This window comes from Callionymus lyra, chromosome 11, assembly GCF_982586985.1.
Source record: "Callionymus lyra chromosome 11, fCalLyr1.hap1.1, whole genome shotgun sequence".
NCBI classification, from domain to species: Eukaryota; Metazoa; Chordata; class Actinopteri; order Syngnathiformes; family Callionymidae; genus Callionymus; species Callionymus lyra.
Genome location: NC_141828.1, coordinates 27,874,788 through 27,900,155, shown reverse-complemented (window position 1 = coordinate 27,900,155; position 25,368 = coordinate 27,874,788). Strand labels below are relative to the sequence as shown.

Here is a 25,368-nt window from a genome sequence, read left to right as displayed (position 1 = left end):
TCTCTCCTTAAAACCCACTATATTGCCCTTCCGTTTTTAAACTGTGATCCTTTAAGCAGAGGTAAGACATCTTCCAATAAATTGGACTGGACAACACACATCAACCACCAGTACAAAAAGACCCAGAGCAGGATGTATTTTCTAAGGAGACTGCGGTCCTTCAACATCTGCAGCAAACTACTGCGGATGTTTTATCAATCTGTAGTCTCCAGCATCCTCTTTTACACCGTGGTATGCTGGGGGGTCAGCATATCCAAGAGGGACTCATCCAGACTGGACAAACTCATCAGGCGGGCAGGCTCTGTGTTCGGCAATAAACTGGACTCTCGGGTGTCGGTGGCAGAGAAGAGGACACTGGACAAACTGATGGACATCATGGATGACACCAGCCACCCTCTGCACACTGTCATCACCAACCAGAGGAGCCGGTTCACTCAGAGACTGCTGCTCCCCAAGTGTAGGACCAGACTGAGAAACTCCTTTGTCTTTCACGCCATCAGGCTGTACAACTCCTCACTTGGGGGGAGGAGGTTGCTTGGGGCTGGAGTCAGAGGGGAAGAAGTCTGACACTTCCACCTCTACAGTGGATTAATAACACTTTGACACTTTCATTTGCAATAACGTAAAGTCACTTTTTTAGTTTATTTTATTTTATTTTTTTTTTTATTTGTTTATACTGTCGTTATATTCAGTTACTGTTATTTAATGCTATCGTCCTCTTCTGTGTGCTGTTTTGGTTTTTCTCTATTCCTTCTGTGCTACTGGAAAACAGAAATTTCCCTGAGAGTGTCATCTCAAAGGGATCAATAAAGTGCAGTCTAAGTCTAAGTCTATCTTCATGACTCCTTTTTTATGACCCGTGAAATTCCATTAATTTAAAATGAATATTTACAACTTTTCATGCCCAGTTTTAATAATCTGGTTTAATAATTAATTACGTAGTTTACCAATTTCAAGCCCTCTGGAGCTGAAGTCAGTTAAAGATATGAAAGATTTTCCACTTAGAACGAACAAGTTAGTTTTATATCGACTACAACATCACATTGTGCTACACAAATCCAATGAACTTCAGTGTTTCCTCATTAGTCATCTGGTATATGACAGCTTTTTATAATGTAAATATATATAAATCCTAGCTTGTTACAACAGAAAAGGTGTGTTTTGTTAAGAATCTCTTGATGCCAGTGTCACTGATAAACTGTGATGTATATATTGTGATACTGTAGGAAGAGGGATATATTTGTAGTATTGTCAAGTACTTTACTCGGCTGTTGCAGAATTTACATACCACATGACTCTTGACGACTCTTTGGAAACCAAAAAATGTCCAAACATCAGCTTTAAAAGCTGTTGGAGTCCACTGTATCCTCTTGTCCTCAGTCATCGCTGGGATCTTGCTGGATTTCATTATTGCTTTAACCATGGAAGGTGTCATGACTGCTGCCATCTATAAGGCCGAATATTTAATTGAACACAAACATAAACAAACGCTGTGAATAAATTAAAACATGGATACAGTTCTCTTTAATATTGATACAGTATCATCAAATCAAAACAAATATCACAATATTTAAGTGTATCGAAATTTTTTACGCATTGACTACAAAATGTAGTTTGAAGGTAAAGTTTCAAGAAAAGAACGACTTATTTTTATTTCCAGAAAATCTAAACGTTTCAAGGTCCTTTTTGACCAGGATATGAATATAATTTATAATGTATAATCATGTCTTGCTTATTTGTTTTTAATGGTTAAAAAAACAAACTAAATTGTTAATGTTAAGGAATAAAAATAAAAAAAATCTTATTGATAATAGTGCATTCAATCTGATCTAATAAGATCCACCTATTAATCTTTAAAATGATTATTGAAATATTTGGTGCAATTTGTTTATAGGGTTAAAAAAAAAAAAGAAGCTTAAAATCTAATGAAGCTAAAATTCTACTGTTGTTGCGAATGCTAACACATATGCTTTTCTTTTTTTTTAAGTGATGGTTGAAATAAGTTAATTTGAGGCTGTAGTTAAGTAAAGATGATCATCTGTTTATTTTTATGCTTTAAAATTCATCTTAAATGCTAATTTAGCTAAAATGTTTATATTGCACATCATTCAGTTGTGTCCACTTCACTGCCTTCAAAATAAACGGATAGTTTGTCTTCAAAATGATGGAATAAAATGCAAAATACGAAGGATCAAATGTATATGATGTGTATAAGTGTGTTTCTAGTTTGAACTGAAAACTGTGTTTTCTATCGAGTGGAAAGCTGCCGATTACGACGTCACGTGAACGCAGCAGTGGGCAGCCCACTCGAGTCTTCAATGAAGTTCACTTCCTTCTTACTTCAGTCTTAACGTCCTTCGAACGCGGTGAGCAAACGACTGGTTTCTCTTCTCACGATGAACTTCTCTCTGCTGCTCTGGTTCTATCTTGTCTCCACGGCTGGAGCTCAAACCTCCAGTCGCTTCACCGTGGGGTGTCCAGCCCGCTGTGACCAGTCAATGTGTCCAAGGACTCCCTCGGACTGTCCCACTGGCCAGACGCTGGACGCCTGCCGGTGCTGCTCGGTCTGCGCGTCCGGGGAGGGAGAAGCCTGCGGCGGCATCGCGAAGCTCGGAGACCCGGTGTGTGGAGACGGACTGGAGTGTTCCGTTACCTCTTCGGCCACGGTCCGCAGAAGAAGCAAGAGCGGCCGGTGCGCGTGCACGAGCGCGGACCCGGTGTGCGGCAGTGACGGGGTTTCGTACAGAAACATCTGCGAGCTGAAGAGGGTCAGCAGGAGAGCCCAGAAGCTGCAGCAGCCGCCGGTGCTCTTCATCCAGAGAGGAGCCTGTGGCAGAGGTGAGACCACAACACGCTCTAGAACACACGCTATCAACCCTCACGAATAAACATCAATACACAGAGAAAATGGAAAACGACGTGTGCATTATTGTTGTTTCTGCAGCCATCAAGAATTAAACGTGTGTGTACGTGCGTGCGCATGTGCGTGTTTATTTATTTATTGACTCTGGCGCTTGTACCTGGCCCCAGGCAGGGGTTGGGAACCATTGCTTTAGTCTTCCCTGCCGACAGTTTTCATCCCTAATTGAAGGTTTTGGTTTTAAAAAAACCTTAACTCTCCAGAAACTGTCTGAGCTTGGCACCAGTGGCACACAAACCCCCTGTTTTCTTTCATAACAAGAGCCTCTTTTCTATTGTTTGTCCCTCGTTCTGCATCACAATTAGTGGCTGTGAACGAAACCACTCAGGTCTGGATGAAGTCATGAGTCCGCTGATGTCAAGTCTGATGTGGGTGAGCTCTGGCCAGTGTGAGTCACATTACTCTTGGAAACTGAGTTGCTCCGAGTCTTCATGCTAAAAGAGTACATTTTATATTACTCGGGCGTCGTTGCATCACATGTTCCCATCAGTCCTTCGTCTGCTCTGAATCAGGAATCCAGTGACATTTTTACATCAGAGCAGATATTTAATCCTTGCCCTTGTCTTGGATTCCTAACATTACTGTTAAAGCTTCATTGTGACTCCACTCTGTCTCAGAAATCTCTCATACATTTGGCACTGATGATTGGATTCTCCAAATAATCTTTTACTGATCTTTGCTCACTTTGGTTTGCTCTGTTGTTAGGAGCCTTTCCTTTCATTTGATACAGTTCTATAAAACACAGTTTGAAGTTGGAGGCTTAAGGCCTTGACACACCGCGCCGACTGTCGAGCGTGGGGCAGTCCAGTGTATTCTGGCCTGGTCCCTCAAAAAAATGCCTCGCTACACACCAAAGAGACTGTCGGCAAAAGTGTACGTTCTGCGCAAGTTTAGCACCTTCCTTGAGATGATTATAGAATAAACTTCAGTTTTTAAAGGCCTTGACACACCACGCCGAATTATTGGGCGTCTGGCACCATTGGGCAGTCCTGTGTTGTCGGCTCCCCGAGTCCCTTTGGTGTGTCACCCCCAGTCGGGAGTCGGCGTCCTAGTCGGACGAAAAAAGAGGAGGGTGCACGCGTTCAGTCTGTCGGTAGTCTGGCTCAATGGTCAATCTGATTGGTCGAGGGCTAGGTTTAGCTAGCGAATCAGTGCAGGAAAATGAAACGGAGGGGACTATTGTAAACACTAGATAAGCAACAACGGATGAAACCACACTTCCATCAAAAACTTCACACCAATATTATGATGTGAATGAAGCAGGTCAATGCGGTGCAGTCTAGACATGGTATTCTGGTCCTTTCACATGCATCCAGCGAACATTTTATAACATTGGAACACATCTCATCACCTCTTGCTCCATGAACTCATTAATTTACGTTGTCTTGAATTGTTGTCCTATTCACATGTGGGTCACCTTCGTCTTAATGTTTGTACCTTATCACTGTGTCTGATTCATGGTCATTTTGTGCTAATAATGATACAGAAGGACAATATTGTTGACATGACTTTAATGATGATTCTAGATAATCACAATTATTTCCCTATATCTTGCTCAACACATATGGAAAAGCCTCCGAGCTGCCGCTGTGAGATCCAGGTGTTTTTTCTGGGACGTCTTTCTTCCACAACAAGAAGACCAAGGGCTGACAATGCCAGTCGCCTGATTTCTTCAGGTCGTTAAAAGTCGTTATCCATCGTATTTTTTCTTTTTTCTTTCGTTCAACGGGTGAAAACACCAACCTTTCTCATCTTGTGTCAGAGCATTTTCGGTTCTCACTTCTCTGACGTCAAAACGGTGCAGCTTAATTGTTAATTAAGGATGCAATCCTGGTTGAGTTATAGATAGATGGATGGATGGATGAATGGATGGATGGATAGATGGATCCTTTTTTTTATCTTCGTAGAGAAATTAAAAAATCTAAGCAGCACCTGTTATGGATAAACACGTGTAAATCAAAAGATTCATAGAAAGTTGTACATAATTTCGGGAATGTATAAATTTTTGATTTTTTTAATAATAATAAAAAAATTAAATACAATAACATATAACAGTAAACAGGCCAGATAAAGACTGAACATATACGTACATTAAGATATGTAAAATAAACTATTAACAAAAAATAAAATTACAGAAGGCAAAAATTAAATCTGAGGTAGAATCAATAAGCTAAACAAAATAATCTATAAACACGATATAATAAGTACATAAGGCAAAAAAACAAATACAAACAAGATATATGGAAAGATAAGATGTGTACAGTAAAGGTAAAGTAAACTCTTACTGTAAGAAAAGGCAGGAGTGCAGTGTTGTATATTGTTCTCCCCGAGATGTTGTACAGCGTCGAGGAGGAACGATCTTGAAGCTGCTCCAGTGCCTCTGGATGGTGCCATGCAGTGGCTTGTTCAGTTTCCGTTGCTCAGCTACTGATGTAGCGGTGTGCCAACATTAACTGAGCCTGCCTTCTTAACAAGTTTTTTCAGGAAAGTCGAGTCCCTCTTTTTGAGGCTGCCTCCAGCACACCTGTACATGAGGGCACTTTCTACTACAGACTGGTAGAAGGTCTATAGCAGCTTCTTGTAGACATTGAAGGATGCCAGTCTCCTCAGGAAGTGCAGCCTGCTCCGTCCTTTCCTGAACAAAGCCTCTGTGTTATGTCCAGTCCAGCTTGTCATTCAGAATCAGAATCAGAATCCCTTTATAATCCCGCGAGGGGAAATTCTTTTTAACAAACAGCAAGAGCAATATACCAGAAGAAAAATAAAAACACCCAGAAATAAAATATTAAAAAGAAAAGAAAGAATCTAAATAGAATAGAAAATAAATCTGCACTATATTATATACACATATTTACAAAAATAGCGAGAAAGGTGCAGTTAGATAATTATCTGGCTGTGTTTTTATTGTGGAGTCTGATGGCAGTAGGGAGGAAGGACCTGCGGTACCTCTCCCTCACACACCGGGGATGGAGCATCCTATCACTGATGGAGCTCCTCAATGCCCTCAGTGTGTGCTGGAGAGGGTGAGACAAGTTCCTCCTCATGGAGCCCAGCTTGCTCCGTATCCTCCTCCCAGTCACTTCCTCCACAGGATCCAGGGGGCGCCCTAGGACGTAACCGGCCTTCTTAATAAGGCTGTCCAGTTTAGCCCTATCCTTTGCTGTCATGCTGCTCCCCCAGCAGACCACACCGTTGAAGATGGCAGAGGCCACCACTGAGTCATAGAATGACTTCAGGAGTGGCCCCCGGACACCAAACGACCTCAACCTCCGGAGCAGGTAGAGTCTACTCCGCAGAGCAGCAGTGTTATCCACCCAGTCCAGGCGGTTGTTGAGGTGAACACCCAGGAACTTGTAAGACGTGACAATCTCAATGTCCTGTCCCTGGATGTTCAGTGGTGAGGGGGAGATGGAGGGACACCGCCGGAAATCCAACGGAAACTTTTGCAGGTGACTGTTGGGAGACAGTGTTGGAAGTCTGCAGTGTACAGTGAAAAGAGGAACGGTGCCAACACTGTTCAATGGGGGACCCCTACACTGCACAGTACAGTCTTCGAAACACCATCCCGGGTCCTCACGAACTGTGGACGGTTGGTGAGGTAGTCCACAATCCAGTCCGTGAGGTGAGTGTCCGCTCCAGACAGCTCCAGCTTGTCCCTCAGGATGTTCGACCTGATGGTATTGAAAGCACTGCTTAGATCCAGGAAAAGGATCCTCACAGTGCTTTCAGGCGACTCCAGGTGAGAAAGTGCTCGTTGGAGAAGGAAGATGATGGCGTCCTCCACGCCGATGTCAGGTTGGTAGGCAAACTGCAACGGATCCATGGAGGAGCGCACCAGAGGACTCAGGTAACTAAGGACCAGCCGCTCCAGAGCCTTCATAAGGTGGGATGTCAAGGCCACAGGTCTGTAGCAGCTGGGATCCTTAGGGTGCTGAGTCTTCGGCACCGGTACCACACAGGACGTCTTCCACAGTAGTGGAACTCTTCCCAGGGTCAAGCTCATGTTGAACAGAAGTCCAACAATTTCACTTAACTGGTCAGAGCACGTCCTGAGTACTTTGCCACTGATGCCGTCTGGTCCAGGGGCCTTTGTTGTTCTGGTTCTCCTGAGCTGATTTCTCACCTGGAGAGGTGTGAGGGACAGGCTGGGGTGGGGGGGCATTGTCCCCTGTGGAGTCAGCGGGGGGGCTGGAACAATACAAGCTCGGGGGGGAGGAGAAGGTAAATGTAGAGGTGTGAATGGTGTAGAAGACGGGGGGAGGGCCGACACCTCAAACCTTGAAAAATAACCGTTTAAGTTGTCAGCCCAATTCTGATCCCCCGCTGCTACAGAGAGCCTGGTCTGATGTCCGGATATGGATTTCAAACCTCTCCAGACATCTCTGGTGTTGTTATTGGCCAGACTCTCTTCCATCTTCCTCCTGTACCTCTCCTTCCCCTCCCTGATCTTTCTTCTCAGCTCCTTCTGGACTGCCATCAGATCCTCTTTGTTTCCTGACCTAAAGACTCTCCTCTTCTCCTTTAAGAGAGCCTTTATTTCAGGATTAATCCAGGGTTTGTTGTTGGAGAAGCATCGTACAGTTTTGGTTGGTACAATGCTCTCCACACAGAAGTTGATGTAGTCCGTGACACATGTAGTTAGTCCGTCAATATCCTCCTTGTGGGACTCACTGAAAATGCTCCAGTCCGTGGTCTCAAAGCAGACCTGCAGAGCTTCCTCAGCTTCATCAGACCACTTTTTGACCGAGCGAGTCAAGGCTGGTTGCCTGCTCACAAGTGGCTTGTAAACAGGTTGGAGATGGACCAGACAGTGGTTAGCTCGTCCCAAAGGAGGAAGGGGGGATGATAAATAAGCGTCTTTAGTGTTCGCATAAAAAAGGTCCAGTGTGTTATTGTCTCTGGTGGCACAAGTGACGTACTGCGTGAATTTGGGCAGACAGGAGGAAAGAGATGCGTGATTAAAATCACCGGAGATGATAAAGAGGGCCTGAGGGCTCTGAGTCTGTAACCCGTTCACTACTCCAGTGATGATGTCACATGCTGCCTCCGCGCTCGCCGACGGTGGAATGTACACAAGCACCGCGACAACATGTGAAAACTCCCGTGGCAAGTAGAAAGGTCTCAGACTCAGCGCCAAAAGTTCAATGTCGGGAGAGCAGTGTTGATCCTTTAAAGTGACGTGCCTGGAAAGGCACCACTTCTCGTTGACGAACACCGCCAGTCCTCCGCCCTTTCTCTTCCCGCTCATCTCCGTCCGGTCCGCGCGTAATAAACAGAATCCATCCAGCGCAGCAATCGCGTCCATGTGGTTCTGGTTCAGCCACGTCTCCGTAAGCATCAGCATACTGCACCGTCGATATTCCGGGTCGAACCTGGTCGCCGCCGCGAGTTCGTCCATCTTGTGAGATCTCACGTTGCCCATGACGACGGACGGCAGCGCCGGTCAATAAGCTCTCCTCAGCTCCCGGCGTTTAACTCCGGCGCGGCATCCCCGTCTCCTCTTCATAATATCCCGGGGGATGATGCGTCGCTCCTCCGGCCGCACCGCAGAGAAACGCAGCGCCAGCAGCTGATCCCGACTGTAGACAATGGCCATTACGCGCGCAGGACGCCCGTTGCGCACCAGAAAAAGCGATGAAAAAAACTTTCCTTTTAACTGAAAGTTTCCAGTTCTTGTAGAAAACTGTCCACGAGTCTTAAAGAGACAGTGTGACGAAAAGAAAAGTTAGAAAAAACGGAGGCAATCCTCGGAAAAAAGTAATAAACCCAAAAAAGCGCTTGGAGCTGCTGTTAAAGCTGCCGTCCTGTCGGCGCCATCTTAACTAGTCCACTCAGGTGGACTCCTATGTACTTGTAGGTCTTAGTGACCTCCACACAGTCCCCTTTGATGACCACCGGTTCAGGAGATGTCCTGGATCTCCTGAAGTCATACACCATCTCCTTGGTCTTGGTGGTGTTAAGGAGCAGGTGATTGTGGTCACACCATTCAACAAAGTCCTTGATCAGCTACCTGTACTCCTCCTCCTTTCCATTACTGACACAGCCCACGATGGGGAACATCTGTACGTGACAGAGCTCTGATTGATATTGAAAGTCGGATGTGTACAAATGTGAAAAGGACTGCAGAGACCACAGTTCCCTGTGGCGCTCCTAGTTGCTGGCAATGGTGTCAGACATGCAGACCCCAAGTTGCACATACTGAGGTCTGTCCGTCAGGTAGTTGTTTATCCATGCAACCAGGTGTGGTTCGACTCCCATCCCTGTCAGTTTGTCCCTGACGAGCAGTAGCCGAATGGTGTTAAAGGCACTGGAGAAGTCCAGAAATGTGATCCTCAAAGCACTGGTTCCTCTGTCCAGGTGAGAGAGGGATCCTGGCATCCTCCACTCCCACCTTTTCCTTGTAGTCGAACTGCAGGGGGTCGGTAGCCTGGCAGGACTGGGGCCTCAGGTGGTGAGCAGCAGTCTCTCTATGGTCTTCATTATGTGTGACATCAGGGCCATCGGTCTGAAGTCGTTCGACTCAGCAGGATTTGGTTTATTTTCCACGTCCCCCTTGGAAAAAACACCAGTAGAACACTTTAAGGGCTGGGTTAAAACTTTGGCTACATCATGGTGCAATCTAATCTGTCTGAAAAACTCGGGATGAATCAACGTGAGAAACCTGACATTGTAATAAAAATGTCAGTGGAAAGAGTCGCGGAAACTTTTACTACTTCTAAACAAAAATCTGGGGTTAGGTTAGCGCAGTCGCCTAACAGCAAGAAGGTTGCTGGTTCACTTCCAGGTCGGGAGGGAGCCAACTTCTGACCCTTCTGTGCGGGGTTTGTATGATCTCCCTGTGTTTCGTGAGTTTACTCTGGGCACTCTTCTTTCCTCCCACAGTCCAAAAACATACAGAGGTTAGTTGGGAACTTGGGGAAATTATATGAAAAAGAATGAGATGTGTTTGAATGGTGTCTGTCTTTGTGTGTCCTGAGACTGGCTGGTGTCCTGTCCAGGGTGTCCCCCGCATCTCACTAGAAGAAACTGGGATAGGCTCCAGCCCCACGCAATTCCCATAAGGGACTTTGCATCGAAAATGAATGAATGAATGAATGAATGAACATGAATATCACTAAGAGAGAACAAAGTCACAGAACTGTTGTATTATTATAATATATATACAACATACATACATGAGGTAAAACTGATCAGAAATACATTCTAATCAGCAGTAGTTTTTTCGTAAAATGACTCGAGTTCTGTTTCTCTCCGTCGTGCGTCAGACACTCACAGGTGGTAAAGACATACTGGTGTTCAAAGTGTATGTTTCACATTTTGAAGCATGATGTGTGTGTGTCGTTGAGAACCGCCAACACCTGCCATCGCAGACTTCTTGATCGTACCTCCAGGCTTTTTGTCTTTCCTTGTCCTCCTCAGTTCATGGTTTCGTGTCTCATAAATCACTGTCTGCATGAAGGAATGTGTGGCATCGCCTCAAAGCCATAATTCCTCTCTAGACTGTTTAGAGCGGGGAGGCGACTCTATTTAAAAACACCAAATTAGCTTTTCTTTTTAGGGAGAAATCTTCAGAGTTAGTGCTGTTTGCTTGTCGTCATGTAAGCGCTCCTTAGAGCTTCAGTCATTCCCAGAGTGAGCAACAGCAGCAACTTCATTATGGTGAGAATTGTCAGTTTTCCAAAAGTCCAAGTCAACTTTTCCAGAGTGAGTTATAAACTGTCATGTTTTGTGAGATTCTGGAAAGCAGCTGGAACAAGAAACTGCACTTTTGTATGTAAGGAACAACATGTGGATAAGATTTGACTTTCAGAGAAACTTAAGTAAAAACTCTGATTTTGGAAGAAGAAGAGTTATCACACAATTGACACCATTGTAATTTCTAAATTTGTTCTTCTTATAAATTATTTTATACCCTATAATGTTATTTCAATTATTTTAAAGTAAGTTTCTTTCTCTAAATGTCTAATACAAATTGTCTTGAAAATGATCATCATCAAGACTTCTGACCTCTTGGTAACTGTTATCTAATTTAAACAATACTTAATATGTATCAAATAAACAGGATTTCAATAATTTCAGCTCCCTAACAATTTTGACAAAATCTTAACTATAAATTATATATTTATATAACATATTTAATAGGGATAATTTCAATAATTTCAGCAATTTTGTCTCTAGATCATCCACAGACGAGCTGTCTATCGTTGCTTCCAGTCATCCTGATTGACCATATTTCCGACCAGCTCGCTGATGCTTTGAACTCCTGTTTCTATTTTTTTTATTTGTATGTTATTTTTGGATGTCCTCGTGACCTCTAGGCCCATGCGTTGGTTCCTACAGCACCAGTTTGCTGGCCAGCAGTTCTTTAAGCCTTTGGCAGTGTCCTTCCAAATCTCTTAGTAGCTGTTATATGTGCGCTCTTGCCGATGTCCAGCATTTTGCTGTAGCACCCGTCTAATGCTTTCTGCAGAGTTAACTTCAGGGTCCAGCATTCACTGCCATAGAGGAGAACAGATTCCACCGTGGCGTAGAAAAAGCTGAGTTTGATTTCTCGAGGGAGTTTAGAGGTCCATACACAGGGCTCTCCATTCCTTACTTTTGAGTCATGCTCTGTTGGGTTGACCCATAAATCCAGGTACTTGAAGTTGTTGACTTCCTTCAGAGCTGTGCTGTTGTAAGGAGTTGATGTTCCACTTGGATGTTATAGGTGATCACCCGTTTCACTAGCATTCAGCGAAGGTCAACCTTAGCACAATCTGATTCAACTCCGCTCAAGGGCTCCTGTGGCCAGAGAGCTGGCAGATGCTGTCCGCATAATCCAGATCAGTCAGAACTACTGCCGGGTGCCTTCTTGGTGTAATAGTGAGGCCATTCCCTTCTCTTCTCCATTGATAGCTTTCCTGAGCGTGTAATCCAGGAGTGTGACAAAGAAGAATGGGGCTAGGGTGTATCCTTGCATAAGCCTAGCTCAGATTTCAAACCCCAAACTGTCATCATTTAGGGTCACAACCTTGGTCCGTGTGCCTGCATACATGATCTATATTCCCCGGGACAGGTACGGAGGGACAGCATAGACTTTTAGGATCTTCATCATGGTGCCTCCGTGTACTGAGTCAAATGCTTTTTTGAAGTCGACAAAGCACAACACAGTTGTCAGGCTGTTCTTCTGCACCTCCTCAATCTGGGCTAGTGTAGTCCTCTCCTCTCGAAAGGTTTAGTTTTCCCTCAGGTGATGGTCAATGACTGGCCGAATCCGGTTTAGTATCATACGGTTGAAGACCTTTGCAGCGATAAAGGTCAGACTGATGCCTTGGTAGTTGTCCTGTTTCGAGAGGTCTCCAGGTTTAGGCACCGGGATGATGTTGGAGAGAGACCACATATCGGGCAGCTTGTCTTGAAGCAGAGCAAGGTTGTAGAAGAACAGGATGTTGTTAAGAACACACTCCTTTAAGACTACTGGAGGAATTCACTCGGCGTGCCTTTAGCCTTAGCAATCGTTGATGTTGTAGGAATTATAGTATTTTTCTCCTCCCCTTCATTTGATGTTGAGCGCAGCTTTTGGAAATGGTTGTATCAAGTCACCACCCTCTCCTCAGGGCTGCGTCCTTCAACGTGTCCCTCCTTGGTCCACTTATGTCCCGTCATCTCATTGATGACCTTCCATGCGGAGCCTGCAATATCTGCACCCTCTCCATCAGTTCTTACCCCCTGATCTTGCAATAGCTACTGAAGAGAAGTTGCTTGGCCTCGTTCAGTACTCCATGTTTCTCCATAGTCTTGCTCTTGTGCGCAGTCAAGCCGTGCTTCTTCCACCTTGCCCCGTGCTGCTAGGACCTCTGGCTGTTCGGACCGCAGAGAGCTTTTAGTTTTCTTCAGCGCGGGCACACATGCGTCAGAGTTTGTTGGGGCCACAGAACAAGTCATCTTCCACCAGATTACCTTCAAACCTATTCCCGTTCAACTTTCCTTGTCTCCCTTTTACGAGTCGACCCAACTTCCCTTTGCTTCCTGTCTTTTTTCTCTTGGTTATGATTCATGGCAAGACCTTCTATTGTCCTATGAAGCTTCTCTGCTGCTGCTACATACCGGTCTCCGACTGCTTCCCCATGCATATCTCTTCACCTACCTTGACACCTCAACATCAATGCCAGAAGACAATATGTTGAATTTCTGACTTTCAAAGGTCAAATTCTGGATAAGATACTCCACATAAAACATCTGGGAAAAACATAAAAATGGAAAATAATAAATAAACTTGTAATTATTATATATATTTTGAACCAGTCCATCAGTATAAGAGAGGAACAGTATTTACACTAAAACTAAATTGAATGCCATTTGGGGTGATGAAGTTAAAGTAAAACTTCTGTTAAGTAACCTGTTCTATTTATTTATTTTCTGGTCTTATAGGGTTTTTTTTTTTTTAAATGGAATAAAATGTTTTTTAGTAGGCGAAGAATTGAGCCACAGGACTGCTGACGACAAACATTTTAATAGGTTGAGTGTTGGAGGGGCAAAGTCGGTTTCTCTGTGGTGAAAAAGAAGAGTTGAACTAACAAAGTAAGGATTTAAAAAATTATTTCTGGCTTTATAGATAGAATCCTGTGACAAATTTCTGTGGATTTGAACTTTTAAATTGACCATGAACATCTCTTGAGATAAGGTAGCAGGGAAAACACTTGTCTCTCTCCTCCTGAAACTTTTTCTGGACAAGGAGACTTGTTTCCCGGACCTGCTTGTTGATTCTCATCCCAGCCAGTTCACACTTTGCCGTCGAGCCTTCAAGTGAAAGTGGAAGTTCACAGTTGAGAGCTAACATGGTCATGGGCATCGTGAATAGATAGATAGATAGATAGATAGATAGATAGATAGATAGATAGATAGATAGATAGATAGATAGATAGATAGATAGATAGATAGATAGATAGATAGATAGATAGATAGATAGATAGATAGATAGATAGATAGATAGATAGATAGATAGATAGATAGATAGATAGATAGATAGAAAATACAACTGGATTCTGCAAAGACAACCATGATTTATTCCTCTTTTTAAAGATTGTTGGTCTAATTTGAATAAGGAAATATAATGTATGATTATCGTAGTTCATCTCTGTTGAATCCAAACATCGCAACAAGTGTCACATTTTCAAATGTAGAGATTATTTAGTGTTTTAGTGGAAATCCATCCACAAATGAACATACAGGATCTTGACATCACTTGACTCTCTGAACTCAACCTCAGCCTCAGGGGACTTTTTCTTCCAAAACAAAAAGCTTGTCAATAGCCTAAATGTTTTGACACATTTGTCTTTGATCTTAAAATGTTCATTTCTCAACAGTGATGTGTGATGAATTCTCAGTTCTTGCTTTATCCTCTAGGCGTCTGTAAAATAGCAGGTTCAGTCTGAATCTTTGTGAAGCAAAACAGAAATGTTGATGTTGAGGTTTATGTATGGAACCGTGAGTGGTTATCCTTTTCAAATACATTGTATCTATGAGCTCTTAAGAGTATTTTTTCTCATGCTTTTTCGCATTTGTTCGTTTAATCCAGATATAGCTTTTCCACGTAGATTTTATGGACTGTCTATTGAAGTTCAGGGTTATAGTATTGGGGTGTATTTTCCCACGGTACAGACTTAATGTGACTTCTCATTTTGAAAAAGTCGATCTTTGAATGACTTTTCATGAACATTTAGTCTTTATTAATGTTCAGTCTAACGACTACTGTTTAGGCCTTTTTTAAGTCATGAATTGGTTTAAAACCTCTTTAAATGATCAGTTTTGTCCGGAGTTTTACACAGTAACTCTAAATTATCCATATTCACATGGCCCAGAGCTAAGCAAGAACAAAAAGAGCTTTGAGAATTATGCACTACACCAGCTACAGGGCACATACAAATCAGTTATATATCAAATCCAACATCCTTACACTAAATGACTTGGTAGATTATCGCTCTGTACTAATGATGTACAAGGCCGCAATTAAAAGCCTCCCTCACAACATGCAAAAGACCTTTCATGACGACGACGATAAGACAGAATCTCAGAGGAAATATGAATTTGAGACATGTGAAACAAGCGATACGGACTACTTTAAAATCTTTTTCCATATTGGTCACAGGTGTGAAACAATGGAATGCTCTAGAAAAAGATATCAAACTAAAGGTCTAAAAATATGGTTTTATAAATTTTACCATTGAAATGTACAAAATGATTCCAGAAGGTTGACAAAGTCAAGGTCGAGAAGACCCGTGACAGTACGTATCAAGATGTGACATAATGTATTTTCTTGAGAGATAAATTGTGCTTTATTAGACTGTGACACAACTGTGTCAGAAGGGACAGTCTGAGAGGCCTGAAAATCGGCTACATCCTGGACAGTTGGGAAGAATTGAAAGTCTTGTGCCTTGCTCCACTGGAATTGGAGGATGTTGAGAACGTGTACATATTCTCATTTATGATAATTGGAATGGTCATCCTGGGATTTGGTTTGGTTGGATCTTTAATCTGTTTCTGAAAACAAGGAAGATCGAGCTGTGCATACCGGCACGAGGGAGGACAACACAACTACTCGGAGTGCTGTGGTCTGGGTGTGCTCTGACATATCCAAATTCGCGAGATCGTGGCGTGGATGCGAGGTGATGTAGCCAACATTTGTGAGGATTTAGCGAGAATTAACACTGAGAAAGTTACAGAAGAAAGAGACCAATAAATTAAAAATATGTCTACCGAAAAAAATTGTGATCTACTGTTGTACCATGTTTTGTGGAAATTGTCATACATAACAATAATCTGTTAAACTGAAGTGAAACAAGCGCTGACATAAGAAATAATTATATTTACATTTCATTTAAAATACTACTACTATTTTGAGGATAATGGGGGCGGGACTAGATAAGCTTCTGCTTCTCCCGCTTTCCCTTTTCGGGACATGCATGTAATATGTGAATAACGATGATGTTGATGATTTAAACTGTCATGCCCTAAATAAACAATATTCATTCATTCAGTTTGTTCAAGAATCGTAGTTGGTCTTTTGACCTGGGTGCCAAAGGTTAGGTGTATTTTCTTTTTCCAGCTATTTTTCAAGAGTACATGGTATTTTTCTCCTTGAGAAACAATGTTCAATGGAGTATAAGAACTTTGTGTCATATCTGCTTAATCATGCTTTGATTTCAATAGGAATAACAATTCTGAACATCTTCTCAACTCCTAAAAAAAAGAAGATAGATAGACGATGCAGCTTAAATAAACACACTTCGCGTGATAGAGTGAGTGACATTCTTGAGGGGCCAGGTTCCTGCCATTTTTTTCTTGCAAAACCATCATAATCAAATTTTTCAAATATTTGATTATATTTTGTAAAAAATTTAAATAATCCATCTTTAATATCAGCAAACTTTACTTTTAGACCAGGTACGTCAAACTTGATCAGGCAGGAGTAAAAAACAGTCGCAGGTCAAATATTTGTGTATCCTGTGACAGAAAGTATGAATCTGATTGAAATATTGTCATATTGGATTTAAAAACCTTAATTATCTGTTTATTCCTTTCACTTCAACACGTGTTATAGACTTTTCTTTTGCAATCACAGCTTACCATGGTTCCATCAGCTCCACAGTCTAGACTCTAGAGCATTAACCAATGAGGTTTCAGCTTAAACAAGCAACACCAGACTGACAATCAACTGAATAGACTCTAAAGACTCTTGATTAGTTGGTACAAAAACACTGCACCCACTGCGGCCCTTTGTGGAACACTTTGCCCACCGCTGCTCTAGAGAGATGTCTGATAGGTTGACAAGAGATCAGTGTAAAATCTCTCCAAACATGTCAAGACACTTGTCTTAGTTACACAGTATTAAAACTTTAAACCTGGAAGATAAAACAAAATATTTTTAAATAGCAAAAGGTTGACGTAGGAACCCGAAGAGGAGCCGGTTTGTCCGCTCATCTTGATAGAAATAGGAATATATTGAACCCGTCTGTGGTGCAAAAACAGTCAACAGTCATGCGTTAATTAAACACTATTTATATATATTATGTTTTGTTCAAGTGTTCAAGTGAATACAGCTTTCAAACAAAAAGTAAATTTCCTGGTACCATGAATTGTGCAGACACTTCACTTTACGCAAATATGTACTGAATCCAGTTGAACTGCGATTTCATGAATCCTTAGATTTCCACTGTGGGTTGTCAAAATCATTTCATACCATATAATTTGGTGGATTTTTCTATGTCAATACTGAGCTCATCCCATGCTTGTGTTGGCTCGAAGGCAGCTAAAGCAGATTCTCTCATTTAACCCTTCCATGGTATTTACTTGATCCCAGGGCTTTTTCCTGTCCCAGCTTACTTAGAGGACAAATAGAAAATGATACTTTTGAAATTAAATGGTTTCAAGCATGTGGAAAAGTTAAGGAAAATGAGAATTGTTTGAGTGTTGATTGTTCAGTTAAAAGTGTCTTCTGGGTGAAACTTAATCATATGGTAAATCAGTCAACTTTTCCTGGAGAGATGGTCTTGATTCATTGTAATTACAAGCAAACAATCAGACAGTGAAGGCATGTTCCTCTGCCTACTAGAGCAGTTTATAAAGATCGAAAAGCCTGACCATGAATAGTACTGAAAGTTAAAATCTGAATTTTTAAATGTATCATGAAAGGAACTGGCAGCCAATGAAGAGTTTTAAAGATCGGGGAAAGGTGAGTTCTCCCTTTTATATAAACTGCAGACGAGACAGCTCCTTCTTGTTTAGACATGAAAATAAACATGTAAAATGTTTTTGGTCAGTTTTTTGCAGCGTTGTACTATGTCAGAGAAGGTCTCTTTGGAGGCTTTGAGGGTTCCCATTTTATTTATCTGTTCCCTGATAAAGGAGTTCTAGAAGGAATGTCTATTTATGGCGCTTTTCCGCTAGAGTTCCAGTCCTACTTGACTTAACTCTTTTGTGTTTCCACCGGCGCTGCTACACACTCATGGTGGGTGGAGCCCTCGTAACATTCAATTTTATTTTATTTGAAGTGTCATAACAAAGTATTCTAAAGGCACTTCACAGTTTAAGTAAGACCATATTGGAGAATCAATTGAAGAAAATCATGTCCCAGCAACTCAATGAGTGAATCATAACGTGACAATGGTGAAAAAAACTTCCTTTTAGAAGGCAGAAACTTCAAGCACAACCAGATTCAGTGTTGATGGCCTCCTGCAGCACGAGTTGCACCCAGCATTGAAAAAAAATGATCTTGTGTTGAAGAACAAGGAGGAGGATCTCATGGTCAACTTTTAGGAACCTGGTTTGTAGCTTCAATCAGTTTTGTGTCTCGTGTGTGTCTGCAAGGCAAGTTGTGTGTTTAGTCAAAAGATCTGATGATTTTCTGCAGAATGAGTGTCAATAGGGAGATAATTCCGACAGTTCTGGAGCCAAGACACCAAACAGAAGTGAATACCAGGAGTGAGATGATCCGCACAGTGAAGGAACTGTTACCCAACTGGCTGTTGACGAGTAGATTGGGCTGCCAGGAGGAAAAGGTTCAATCCGGTCCTCGATAAAGACACACAGCCAGAAGGGATTTGAACCAGAACTTAGAGGTTGAAGTTTTTCCTGATGTTTTTGAATACACGGAGCATTATGTTCTTCTGAGTCTGGGAGCTCAGCAGAGTTAGAGGTGACCACAAGGTCAAGGTAAAAAAAAGGTGCAGGTTTGATTTAAGATGGACTTGTGTATCTGTTGACTGAACAAGAGAAAGGTTGTGATTGGATCAGTTTTCCCTTCCAGGAAACTTGAAAATAAATTGGACTATAGTTATCAAATTATTTGTGTCATGGAATAAGGCACAGAGTAAGAATGAAGATAGAAACAAACACATTTAACTACAGAAAACATAAACACACACAAATGAAACGCCGTCTCTAAATGCTGTAGAGCAGTATGTTGGTCACGTGCTTCATCATCGTACTATAAAAGCATCATCATGGGAGAGCTGAAGGTCCTTTTGTCAAATTCCTGCATTAATGGGTGGAAATTTATAGTGGTTTAAGTCCTTAAAAGTGTTTATTTTCCACACATTTACCATGATACAACGTTCTCAAAATGACAATCTTTTGTTTGTTTTCTCCCTTATCTAACGTCCAACATTTGTGTTTTTGCAGCTCAGGACAATCCCGACAGCCCGAGACACAAATACAACTTCATCGCAGATGTGGTGGAGAAAATCGCTCCAGCTGTGGTTCACATTGAACTCTATCGCAAGTACGAGCACCTGAGAGTGTGAAGTCATTAAAGAATTTACGATTAACTGTTATCTGAACTCTTCTGTTGAAGTCGTCAATGACTCGCATTGTTCAACATCTTCGTTTTCATCTTCTCTAATGGGCTCTTATCATTAGCTTGTTCTGTGACAGAATCTACGAGTGTTTCAGTTCCATCCTTCCAGCCTCACCCAGATCTGTCTCTCCTTTCAGTCGCTGTTTAGTCGCTGATCTGCTGCTGTTTCATGTCCCTGGAAAGTCTTGGTTTAAATAATAAAGCAGCTTGATTTGTCTCGTTCACTTTAATATCCTAAATTTTTTTTGTTTCCTTTCTTTTTCACCTGCAGCCGCATTTTTAGAGCTTCACTTTAGCTGGGATAATAATAGGAAATATGATATGAAAAGAAAAAAACAGTTTTTGTGAGAATTTTATATCTTAAATATGGCCAATATTTTTGTCAAATATTATTTATACATAACAATTTGGTTCATCGAAAACATGGTTAATTGTATTTAAATGTGGTTAAGTTTAATAGGTTATTCAGATTTATATGAAGAAGGTTGAAAGTTTCAATCCTTCTTGAGGCATAAAGATTTGTTTTGTCTGTTAAATCTGTCACTGTTTGCAGTGAGGCTGTGTATTGTCAAGAATATGTTGATACGATGATCACGATACAGCGTCATTTATACGATATATTGTGATACTGTGATACCATGATATATTTGTGGTACCGTTGAGTACTTGACTCTGGTGTTGCAGAATTTACAATCCACATGACTCTTGACGAAGTCGTAACTGCTTTCATTTGTTTTGAAATTACAATGTCCAAAAATCAGCTTTAAAAGCTGTCCACTGTATCCTCTCGTCCTCAGTCATCGCCATGAACTCGTGGGATTTCTCTCTAATATCGATAGTTTAATATATCATTTTTTTTAAATTTAATTTCTGGCTTGTAAATCATATTTCACGTTTCAAAATAGTGTTTTTATGGTTAATAGTTCAATAATGCGTGTGTAAAATGAAATAATTGTATTTTTTACAATTACAGAGTCAAGTACTTGACAATACTACGAATATATCCATGTTCCTACAGTATCGTAATATATCACAATGCATTGCATCATTGTATCATGATACATATCAACAAATTCTTTACCATAAACACACCAAATGGGTTTTATTGAGATTGTAAGGTAAATCCTCTAATAAATCAACAACTTGGAAATAATAAAATAAAGTAAAAGGGATTCTGAATGGAGCCAAGATATACAGTAATGATTCAACAGTGCCAAAGAAACTGAACAACATTTATTCATTTCTAACTAATTTTATTGGTATTCCCGATCAGAAATAGTTTAATATATATAAGGAATATTTATTCAAAGATTCTTGCGCTTTTCAAGTGACGTTAAACTTGAGTCTGAACATTTGTTGAATTGTTGTGTCTTGGTTCGATTCAAAATGTGTGAATTTTAGTTTTTATGTGTGAGCATGTGGTCTGGTGTCCCCTGCCTCTCTCCCTGTGTAGCTGGGATAGCAACTAAATAAGTGGCAGAAAACTTAAATCTTGTACTTATCAAACAGTTGAGGCTGACATCTTCTTTTTTTAATCTTCCAAGAATGACTTATTCCAAGCGGGAGGTGGCAGTGGCCAGTGGCTCTGGCTTTTTGGTTTCTGAAGACGGACAAATAGTGACCAACGCTCACGTGGTGGCCAATAAGCACAGAGTAAAGGTGGAGCTGAAGAGCGGAGCGACCTACGACGCCAAGATCAAAGATGTGGATGAAAAATCGGACATCGCTCTGATCACCATCGAAGCTCCTGTGAGTACAACTGGATTTAACATATTTTCTCCATTTTATGAGTATTCCTAGGCCTTGAATATAATTGAAAAAAATAAAATAAATTAAGTGGCTATGGTTTTTTTTTTTTAAAACACATGTACTTTTTTTTTTAATGTACATGTAAATAACTAAATAGGTTTATGAACATGTTTAAATTTACTGTCAAACAAATCCTCAGATACTTCCCAATGTAATCAACAAAGTGTTGTGTTAACATTTTTTTCTGTCTCCTTACACCATTCGATTTAAAAAAAACAACAAAAAAAACACTTTTTTGATTGTTATATATATATATATATATATATATATATATATTATTCATTTAACGTTGTAGCATCAAATAATTGCATCCAATTATCCGATCCAGCAACAGTCGCTTTAATATTTACACTTTCACTTCATAATACTATTTTAGATACACCATCATGGAGGGTCATTCAATTAAAGGATCGGGTTGAACAAAATTAAACATCTGTTGGTCTAATGAAAAGATAATGGTTTTTGGATTTTTAATGTCTGAAAATTGACTTTTACACTTATATGTTGTTAGAAATTCCTTGTCAATATGAATTTTAAAGATGGATGGGATTTTCAAATGATTACCCTGAAATAATATGCACATTACACGTTATAGAATGTATGATTAGCTAGACTTTTTTAAATTATACTTAAAAATAGTTTGATTATAGTTGAAAATTGTTTGATTATCATTGAAAATTGTTTGATTATAGTCGAACATTGTTTTACTACAGTTGAAAATTGTTTGATTATCATAAAAAATTGCTTGATTATAGTTGAAATATTTTTGATTATAGTTTAAATGTTTTTGATTGTAGTTGACATTTTTGGATTAAAGATGCAAATTGTTTGGTAACAGTTGAAAATGTCTTGATAATAGTGGAAAATTGTTTGATTATAGTTGACAATTGTTTGATTATTGACCTGCGAAAACAAAAAGAAATGTTTCCATTTCATCTTTTCAATATGTTACTTTAAATGATATTGTCTATTTAAAACCTTCCGCTTTTGATTCTTAGAGCAACCACTTTTTGAATAAACCAAAAAAAGAATCAAAACTTCAAACAATCTTGCAACTGTTTAATCTTGAATCCTCATAACCAATCCTCTTTTAACCAAAGTTTATATTCCACTTGTCTCTGTTTGTCAACATACTGATCGTATGTCGTTGTCATTGTTGTTTCTTCTGACGACGTCCTCACCAGAATGTTTATTCATGTCTGCCAGACAAGGAAGATCCTCTTGACGCTCAGTCATGTGAAGGAATGTGTGGCAGCATTTCATGACTCAGATGCTCTTTTCAACTGTGTCTGCTGGAGGAAGTAGTCTGGCATTATTGCCATCATGTTTGCTGATGACAGGCCGCTCTTTGTAACAACATCAAGAGGACACAAAAGTAGCCGTTCACGATGCGCTCCACTGCTCTCACAGGTGCATTAGCTCAGATTTTAATGACTACATTCCAGTCTTTATAAGCCAGTAAACAACAGGTGATCGTAATATGGAGAGATTCCCTTTCAGTTTCACACTAAAGCGTGAAAGCTTGTCTGAACTGCATCTTTCATCATTCCCTTCCTCTCATCTGTGATGACGGATTAAAGGACGAGTCACGAGAAGATACTGTTTAAGATTGAATGAATCAATGTGAAATACAGTGATTCCAGCTTTAAGTACAGACTTCCTGTATTGATGTGACGCGAGTGATTATTACTGTCATGTGTTAATTTCTTGTTTGCTTGAGGATAAACAAGATGAGACAGAAAATTGCTGGAAGAGACGTGATGATTATGTTCACGCCTAGATGTTTGCCAACATATGTGTTTTAATTAAAGTGACAGAGAAACATTAGCCTCCAGATTAAAAATCGACTTTGGTGACTGAAATTTGTATTTTAATCTCATAAATGTACCACTTAATAAATAAAGAATAAATAAATAATTTAGGGCTGAGAACTAAATTTGCCCCTCTTATGCATGCTTGAAACATTCTATTCAGTTTGCGAAAAAAGAGTCATTTTAATCAGATTTAAATCAGATGTGTGATCCACACTTGGTTAGTTTAGTCAGAGCTTGTGAGAAATATGATTCATATTTATTCATCAAAACTCACACAATCTTTCAGTTTCATATGCAGGAAGAGAAAGTGACGAATGATGATCCGGCAGTTGGTTTGTTTGCTCTGGTTCAAACTTGTTGAAGTTAAAATTAATATTTTCAAATGAATTCTCTACTTTGTGATAAACTTCAGCAGAAACATCAGTTAATAGGTTTGGTTTCTGGCTGCAGCATCTCTTCTTTTCTTTTGTTTCCTTCACTACCTTGTTGGTCTCATTTTGGCACATTGGTTTCCTCCCACAGTCAAATGCGGGTTAATGGAGAATCCAAATGGCCTGTTTTAAATTCAAGGCCAGGGGGCCAGAAGTGGCCGGTCAGGTCATTTATGTGGCCTGTTGGATGTTGTTTCAAAACGAAGATGAACTTTTGTGTTGACATTAAATTATAAAGATGTTTAAGATAAGATCAGAAACCGAGAATATTGATGCCAAGAATACGAGTAAAACTGGATCTTTTTTGGTAAAGGACAACAAATACAGAGATAATGAACATAAATTGAGCTTCAATACAATGAAAAATTAAAAATAACTTCTCATACTTAAGTATACATTATGTTCAACTTGAACTAATTAAAGATTTTGGCCACATAACAATAAAAACATAAGAGCAGGATATTGATTAAAAAAATAAAACATATTGTTAAAATTGAACCCTAATTCAAGTTTTAACTGAATACAAATGTCTTTAGATCCATTTGAAACAATAGATTGAGGTTCCACAGATCTGGGGCCGCAGCACAAAATACTCTTTTTGTGGCAGACCACATAAGCTTTTATATAGTATAAACATGTTTCAGCCATAATAATAATAATTATAATTGTATTTAACTCATTTACAGGCCAGAGTTACAATGTGTTCTACAAAAAACAACATATGTAAATAAAATAAATATAAAAACAATTTATATAACATGAAGAATCTCAGGCATAATTACATGTCACTATGTTTTCTCTGACAAAAGAATGTAATAATGTTTCTAACGTGTCTGTTTGTATTCTACCACTTACATTGATTTAGGTCACGGGGGCAGCAGCCTCTGCAATGAAGCCCAGACTCCCAGCTTTAATAATAATTATTTACATAAATAAATCTACTTCATCTAACCGGGTTCAGTCAGAATGTGACTTGAAAGTCTCTCTATGCTTCTGTTGTTATCCAGAATGAGTTAAATAAAGGTAGATCAAATTGCCACTGGATTGAAGGATGAAAGTAAGTTTTTCCTGTGTAAAAACTCCTTCCTCTCGTCCTGGAAGGTGAAATAGGAGTTTATTGGGAGCCGTCTCTGGGAGGCGGTCTGGAACTCTGGGGAACACATTAGTCCAAATCCCTGCATCTGCACGACTCACTTGTTCTGCTCCGAATATTGTCGGAGACAAAGATCTGGAGGGTTAGGTGGCTTGACTGTGGAAAAGAAAGTTTCATGTCTGGATGTTGGTGCGAAGTAAGAGAGTCACATGATGCTGTCACTTGTTCCCTCACTCTCTCACTCACTCTCTCTCGGTCTCTCTTGTTCTCACTCTCTCTCTCTCTCTCTCTTGTTCAATTTCTCATTCACTCACTTGCACTGTCTCTCGTTCACTCTCTCGTACACTCTATCATTCACATGTTGACTCTCTGACTTGTTGTTTTGTAAGGGTTGACTATGAGTCTGATAGGATTTTTTTTTATAGTTTATAGATTTGAAAAACTTACATTGACTTCAGACCCCTCTTAACCATAAAATCTTTATTGCATACTAACATAAACCAGCTGAAATGATTGAAATTGATCCTTATTTAAGTATATCACATATTTTATTTATGTCATCAAAATTGGATAAAATAGAATTTCCAATTTTACAGATAAAAACAACAAAAATGTAGCACGAGCTGTGAAAAATGAACATTAAGTGCATAAAATGACACATCATCATCGCTCGGAAAAAGCAGGAGCACCTGTGTGGTTTCTCTACATCCAGATGGTCTCATGTTGATCCACTATTTTTTTTTTTTATTATTATTAATTAACCACATTTTTGCTGATGACATCCAGCCCTACTGCTCATTTGATCCAACTGAGCCCCAGAGGCTGAACAGCTTAGTCAATTGTTTGCTAGAAATCAAACAATAAAACTGAAACTCTGGTTATTGCTCCTGATGATAAGGTTCTAGGGTTGAGTCAGTACTTGGGTGACTTAGACCAGTCTGTCAAACTGCGCCTGAAAAACCTGGGTG

General features: G+C 40.2%; 1 protein-coding gene across 1 annotated transcript in view; it reads left to right on the top strand.

Moving 5' to 3' along the window:
• The first annotated feature begins 2,378 nt into the window (after positions 1–2,378).
• The window catches only part of LOC148069821 (serine protease HTRA1A-like), a 40,083-nt gene continuing 17,093 nt past the window's right edge, over positions 2,379–25,368 (top strand). The window contains exons 1-3 of the mRNA XM_087802191.1: positions 2,379–2,838; positions 19,079–19,178; positions 20,798–21,002. Coding sequence (XP_087658317.1) covers positions 2,397–2,838; positions 19,079–19,178; positions 20,798–21,002 — 747 coding nt within the window. The 5' untranslated portion in view covers positions 2,379–2,396. The remainder of the gene's footprint in view (positions 2,839–19,078; positions 19,179–20,797; positions 21,003–25,368) is intronic.